Here is a 7,089-nt window from a genome sequence, read left to right as displayed (position 1 = left end):
TAAACGGTACGGTAGTCGGTATTGAATTCAGATTAGCCTCGAGTCGTACAGCATCGGTATCTTAATTTAATAAAGGTAAGCCGTACAAATCGTACCGTAAATCGAATCGATGTCCCCGTATTACGTGGACTCGGGTTCACCGCGTCTCCGTACAATTGTTTTCTGTATATATCTATATATTTCACTTTTTCTAATTTATTGTCACGCGTTTAACATTACTAATACCTGCGTTTACTCAGGGTAAGAACTTATTCTAAGTCGCCGACCGAAACACGTTGAACAATTACGTTTCACATCAACGACACGTGCGAAGAAATATAAAGGAAACGGGTGTTCGACGAATCCCCGGGGCGGATCTCGACGCACGGAAACGGAATTCTTCAGTCCTCGGTTACGTTTACGTAATAATGGCTCTCCTCGTCGCTGGCAAGTCCGACGATCTTAATTTGCTTACGAATAATCAAAATACGCCTGCCGTATTATAACAAAGTAACAAACAATACACCTAAATTAATCAGTAATGATGGAGCGCGGGACGCTCTCGATTTAAACCTCTCCACCCTAGCCGGCTCTCTGAAACAGATAAATACACATTGGAGGTTACCGACTCCGAGTACTCGACCGTGGTCTGTTATCAAACCTCTGAATTACTTGTTACCGATGTCGTTAAAAGGACATCACGATTCGTATTTCCAATTTAACCGCACGAAATTGATTAACGCTAGAACTGCCCTGGTACGTCTAGCTAAATACACCATACGTATATAATTATATCTAAAGTGGTATGGTGCAAATAAATAGATACACGTGGCTGATTTTGCAGGTATAATTAATTTGCTAAAAGTAGCTGCAAGCTTTTGGTAATTGCAATAATATCTGGAAATAGTCATTTTGATTCTCTTGATGCTTCTATTGTTAAAGAAAATACCGACGATTGAAATTGTTTAAAAACGGTAATAAATTTATTTCGATAAGATTCTGAAGCAAGTAAGAACGATTAAAAAGTGACAGTAAAGTAATACGAAGGACTTTCGATATTTTGTAGAAGCTGCGAAAGGAGAGACGAGGAAAATAAGTCTACTCACCGGAGTTTCTTTGCGACCAACGATTTTGCACTGAGGGCGGCCCCACATACCGTACTGGTAGTTGCACGAGCAATCCTGCTGGAGCTGTAAATTAACGAGGCCATCGCTGATCCTCTTGGCGACCACTTGGACGAATTGCCTCTTCTGATTCGGTTTCGCGTCCAAGAAGTTGTTCGAGCTGAACGTTGCTCCGCCAGACTGCAATAAGACCTCAGGTAAACGCTCTATTCGCCAGCTTCCTGCTTGTTTCTGTCTTTCTCGGCGCTCACGGTTCGTAATAATAGATGAGGATCACTTGTTGAACACTTACGGAAACCGCGAAGTCAGCGCAGACGTCCTTGATCGTCGGTAAGAGATTGCTCTTCATGTCGGTGCTTCCGGTGAGAGGCTTCTTCTTGCTGTCAGCGAACGTGTACACGCTGTCTTGGTCGTATCCGACGATATTCTTTTGAGGTTTGCCCGAGACGAGCAGGTCGCCTGGATACGACACGTGGTAATATGTGAGTCCAAGATCACGGTAAATTTTGTGACCTAGCAAGAGCCTGAGTTGCTGCAGCTGAAACAGGATAGTTTAAACGTTCTTCAGCTTCTTATCCTTGTGACATCTTATCCTTTTCAGGATCATAATTAAAATACGTTTTGAGCAATATATGGATGGATTTCTCTCCTCGAAAGAAGAATATTTCAAGTTTCAAGGTGGAAGCTCTGCACTATTCTTATAATTAAAAATTTTGTAGTACAGACGTAAGATACGGATTAATTCGAGTTCCAGAAAAGTGGAAGCTTTGCACTATTTTTGTAATTAAAAATTTTTAAACAGAGAAGTAAGATATGGGTTATCAGGCTACCATCAAAATTTATTTCTCGAAAGAGGTGATTTAATAAATTTGATAGTGTATTTAGTTTCAATTGAAGAAGTATCTGTTTAATTATTACTTTATTTCTTGCTATAATTTCAATAAGGGAATTAATTGTTAAGCATGTCTGGCATCGAGTAGTTAATTTTCTACACTGTGCAAATAGGTCCATCGTTCAAAGGCTATAATAATGAATTGATTTTCAAGAAATTATAGAAGCTTGATTGCCTCTGATGCTAGCTAATCCTGATAGATTACTAGCTCGTGACTATTAATTACTAACCAAGGCTATTAATCCCCGAGTCAGTGTTACCTCCAAATTGGCATCGTTAGAGGTACTACAGGTTTGGTCCTTGAAATATTCTTAGGTTTACAAAGGAGGTTTAATTTGTAATCTATAAATCCAACTCTTCCACAAATATTATACACAAATACTCGATGGACTCATTTCTCACTTCAAGATTCTGATTATTGTATTATCTATTTCCAAACCTCTATTTTGTGACATTTAAATGACAGAGTAGACTAATCTGTGATCATCATGATCATATATTTCGTTTCTAGGTTGAAAAGTTTGAATGGGTTTGAAATTCTGCAAGATTCTTTATTCGAATTTCGAGAACTCGAAAACTCAAAAGTTCGGAACTCCAAGTTTTTAAAGGTAGTAATGTATGATGATGATAGATCAGATGGCAATAGAGATATTAATAAAATTCTGCTTACCGAAATAATGAACGGACTCTTTGCACAAGGGTTCGCGATCACTCCAACCACAGCCTTGGCTGCACCTACTCTGAAGGGATATTGAATAGCCTCTTCGTAAGCATCTGTCAACTTGAATGTGCCCAGTTCAACGTCCAATTTCTGGTGCAAGTAATTAAGTTTCGTCTCCATGGTGCCGTTCTTCGCTTCCTAGAAATCATTATAATCTTGTTTATCACGCTTAGAAGAGCCTGCAAAAGGTCTCGACTCCTATGATTTATGTTAGATAATTTGCAAATCATTCCAACGTAACGAGTGAAAGAAACTGAGGCATAAAAAGCATGTCTGTCGATCAATCGACCGTGGTAAAGTTTTCCTATGTACTATGAATTTCGATCGCTATATCAAGGCTGCCACCCACGAGATATCGCGATTCACAAATGACGTCAGACCTAGATCGACGCATTGTCATTGTTAAATATAAATAGATCCACTTATACATAACAGATTTTTTAAAATGGAATGAATATTCATCGTTCGAGTATATGCGAATAATCGATCTAACATTTGTTTATCCTTGCAGTTTTCCTTGTACTCCAGTGACTGATGGCAATTTCTTACGCAGCTGAAGAAATCCTATTTACTCGATTTTGAGTCACAACGAGGAAAGACAGCAATGGACGGTGAATCAACTTCTTGTTATGTCAAACGGAGTTGCATAAACACGTGGCTTGCCGACCACGTGCTTCTCAAGAGTATATACCTACACGGTCGAGAATGATAATGATGTCGGTGAACGGCGCGCAAAAAACGTTGTCGCGTCGATCGAAAGTGTAATTGAACTCTTGAATGATCTTTAATGCTCGTTTTATTACATCAGCCTATGTTTACCACGTGCTTCCTTAATAAGCTTCGTTCGAGACACGAGTGATGTCTGTCGGAACATTTACACGAAAATATTCCAGCGTTCACATTTACTGCGTTCAATAAACGATTTATAAATATTGCATTAAATCGTTTCAGAGGACATGGTATATACACATAGCAAGGAAAAAGTCTCAGAATTATACCAGCGAAGTTGGAAAATAATTCAGCGACATGTATAACGTTCGCAATGTATTATATGTAGATATGGATCAGAGTGGCGCTAGTGTGTTAGGTGGAGACGGCGGAGACTCCAACAAAAGATGGAGTAATTGAAACTTTTTATTTTTCAATTAATTCGTGGTATGAAAATCGAGCTAAACACGCGTATCACGAATAAAAGTCGTGGTTCGTGGATAACCAAACACGCGTATCACGGGTAGCCGTGGCTCAATGTAAACATAGGTCAGGCTCATGCTAAGTTTTCGTCGATGTCTTTCTGTTTCAGTTACGTGTTATTCTTTGTCGTGTTCGCACGAAGTGACCCAACTTACACAACATAGGTCAGACTTGTGGTAAATTTTCGTCATCGCCTTTATGCCTTAGTTACGTGTTATTCTTCGTCGTCATCGTTAAAGATCGAGGAGATAAACGTTCAAATATATGTAACGAATAGTGCAATTCTTTTGTACGAAGCATCGATAAAAGGAAAGTAAAAGTGGAAGTAAAATTACCTCGAGAGTAACTGTAGGTTTCTTCTCATTGAACTTCATGTTCTTCACTTCGCCTTGGATGTTAGTATTACCATCCACCGTGTAGTGCTGTGGCCACTTCATATTCTCGCTATATCCAATCAGTCCAACGTGCACATCTCTGTAAAATAAATTTAAGTCGAATAAGTTTCGTATTCGACCTTCGAGAATCCAAGATATCAGTGTAATATAACGATATGAATCCTACTCACGTTATTCCTTGTTGTTTCAGTTCATCCCTGAGCTCAGTCATCAATGGCTGAACCATCTCCTTGAACACCTTTTCATTTGGATTCTGTTGCTCGACTACGAAAATAACGTCAGCCTGATTCTTCGGTGTCTTCACACTGAATGTACTGCCTACATCAATTTTGTCATCTCCCACTTTGCAGCTCACTGAAAGTAAATGCAAGGTCAACGGTCTGCTACTTTAAATCGAGGACGATCAGATTCGAACTCATCAATTTTGTCATCTCCCACTTTGCAGCTCACTGAAAGTAAATGCAAGGTCAACGGTCTGCTTCTTTAAATCGAGGACGATGGGTCACTTACTGCAGGAGGATGGAACACGGGTACCCATGAGGCCCTGTGCGTAACAGGCATAGTGGTAGGCTGTGGCGATTGTGCAAGCTTTTGTAGGTGTGCTACCTGCAACCGCGCGGTTGCAGGCTTCGCGATATTGAGTTCGATTGACGTAGTTGAAGCAAGATCTGTAATCGCATTTTATTAGCCATTAGAAAAAAAGAAAGAAATATCGTTTCATGTGCGTTAGAAATAGAGGAATGTACGCAACGTTTCATTTGCACCTTTGGAGACACTAGATGCAACGTTATTGTTAGAAAAAGAATCTATCCAAAAGAAAATATCTTCTTCAATTAATCTTCACAATATTGTTGTCGAAATCTAATATTAAATACTGAGTGAGATACGGTTGTACTCTGAAACTCTTGTTCCAATTGCTATTAATCTTATGTATAAGTGAATTAGACCAAATAAGTATTTTTCTTCGAAATTATTATTGGACTGTAACGTATTGAGTTTTATATGATTTTATGTTACTTCGTACTTGCATAATTTGAATCAGCATGTAATCACATCTAATAGTTCAGAGTTTGTATTGTACCATAGAACAAAGGAGCACCATCTAGCGTCGAAATCTGATACTGATTATAGGCCAATTCAATAGAACTTAATTGCACAGTAATTTGATTTTATCAATTATCTGTCAGTGTTTAAGGTTGCAAAGATAGTGATATTTCTATGTGTTCGAAAGTGCTTGGACAGAGTTAGAATGGCAGGTCAGGCTGAATGGAAATTTTTTGGTATCAGAGAAAATTAGACTCTGGATTTTTTCAGGTGTGAAGACGAAACTTTAGTACATATGGCTACTCGACACTTGGGTAATGTACATCATAAACACAGCTGTTGTACAAACATGTCGACCCACTGGTCTCTACAATGATCTACGTCTTCACATGTGGTACGTGGAAATGAAGTTGTACGAGAATTTCTGAAGAACAGAAGCTTCGCGAGAATGGTGGAAGATAAATGAGTCATCATCTGTTGTGAGTATAAATAGAAATCCAAAAATTTGTCGAAATAAAATCTTGTGTGGACTGTAAATAGAATGAAAGTATTCTTCGTATTTAAGAAAGAACTGAAGGCCGTATAATTTACGAAAGGTTGCTCCATATTTTCGGAAATTGTAAGAACAAAAATCTGAAATTAGTAATTTTGACTATTTTCTAATGTTATATCCAATTATTAGGTAACGAAAAAGGATTACGTACTTCAAAGGTGAATTCTCGCTAGCAAAGTACTCGGTACAGGTTGGGTCATTGGGTGCATTTTCTGCATTGGCTGTTGCTGTGCAGCTGTCCTTCAATCTGTACGCGTTTCCAAATTCTACTTCATTGTCCGTGATCTAAAATGAGCAAAGAAGTATCATTTATTTCGTGTTCACTCAAATTCAAAAGATTATATACGCCTTACGTTCCATAATCTCATAAAATTTCAAATTCGTCGCGCCCGAGATTTGAAAAATTTCAAAACTGCGAAGTTTTAAATTTTTTAGATTTGAGATTCGTCAAATTTTAAAACTACGAAGTTCTAAACTTTTCTGATTTCAGATTCGAAAATTTAGAAAATTACGAAGTTCCAAATTTTCGGATTCAAGATTCGGAAAAATTAAAAATTTGGAAAATTTCTCCTATTCGAGATTCAAATTTCAAAAATACGAAGTTCCAAATTTTCTAGATTGGAGATTTGGAAAAATTTCAAAAGTGCATTCGAACTCGTAAGGAGCGTTACCCTTTAAAGATCGAACGATACCCTGGGTGGCACGTGAGCCCCGGTGTCCGCACGATTTCCACGAACGCCCCCGTTTCCGTCAGCGAGAAGTCTTTGGAAAGTTCGTGACAGCGGACGCATACCTTTCCGGAGGGCAAAGTGTAGTCGTCGTAGGGCTCGTTGTTTGCGTCACCGAGGAGTCCTCGGATCTTGCCGAGGTAGAAACCGGAAACGTGGACGGCGCAGACCATAGGAACGTCGATCGAGCACGTAACCCGAACACCGTAATCGGATTTGACATTGTTGAATGGCGGAACCAAGTAAGCGTGCAGATTCTTCGTGTAGGCTGGGACATCGGCTGGCTTGTTATTGACTAAAATCTGGAAGAATAATAATTATTAACTCTTTCGATATCTCGAATCGGTTCTTAGTTTCTAATCCTAGATCCAACTTCATTTCCTATCGTCATTCGAATTAGAAGTTTCACAAAATTTTATTTCCCGCCATTTTACCCGTTTCTCTCAAAGCTAAACGTTAATG

General features: G+C 38.9%; 1 protein-coding gene across 1 annotated transcript in view; it reads right to left on the bottom strand.

The window, feature by feature from the left end:
* Window positions 1-460: 460 nt before the first annotated feature.
* The window catches only part of apolpp (retinoid- and fatty-acid binding glycoprotein apolipophorin), a 41,205-nt gene continuing 34,576 nt past the window's right edge, over window positions 461-7,089 (bottom strand). The window contains exons 18-26 of the mRNA XM_017904811.1: window positions 6,693-6,929; window positions 6,051-6,184; window positions 4,813-4,970; window positions 4,473-4,656; window positions 4,243-4,381; window positions 2,666-2,854; window positions 1,396-1,641; window positions 1,086-1,283; window positions 461-573 (exon numbers count right to left, since the gene is read on the bottom strand). Of these exons, the coding sequence (XP_017760300.1) occupies window positions 562-573; window positions 1,086-1,283; window positions 1,396-1,641; window positions 2,666-2,854; window positions 4,243-4,381; window positions 4,473-4,656; window positions 4,813-4,970; window positions 6,051-6,184; window positions 6,693-6,929 (1,497 nt within the window). The 3' untranslated portion in view covers window positions 461-561. The remainder of the gene's footprint in view (window positions 574-1,085; window positions 1,284-1,395; window positions 1,642-2,665; window positions 2,855-4,242; window positions 4,382-4,472; window positions 4,657-4,812; window positions 4,971-6,050; window positions 6,185-6,692; window positions 6,930-7,089) is intronic.

Source organism: Eufriesea mexicana, unplaced genomic scaffold (assembly GCF_001483705.2).
Source record: "Eufriesea mexicana isolate 0111107269 unplaced genomic scaffold, ASM148370v2 scaffold3377, whole genome shotgun sequence".
Lineage (NCBI taxonomy): Eukaryota > Metazoa > Arthropoda > Insecta > Hymenoptera > Apidae > Eufriesea > Eufriesea mexicana.
The sequence above is the reverse complement of the archived record's forward strand: the minus strand, read 5'-3'. Positions and strand labels throughout refer to the sequence as shown.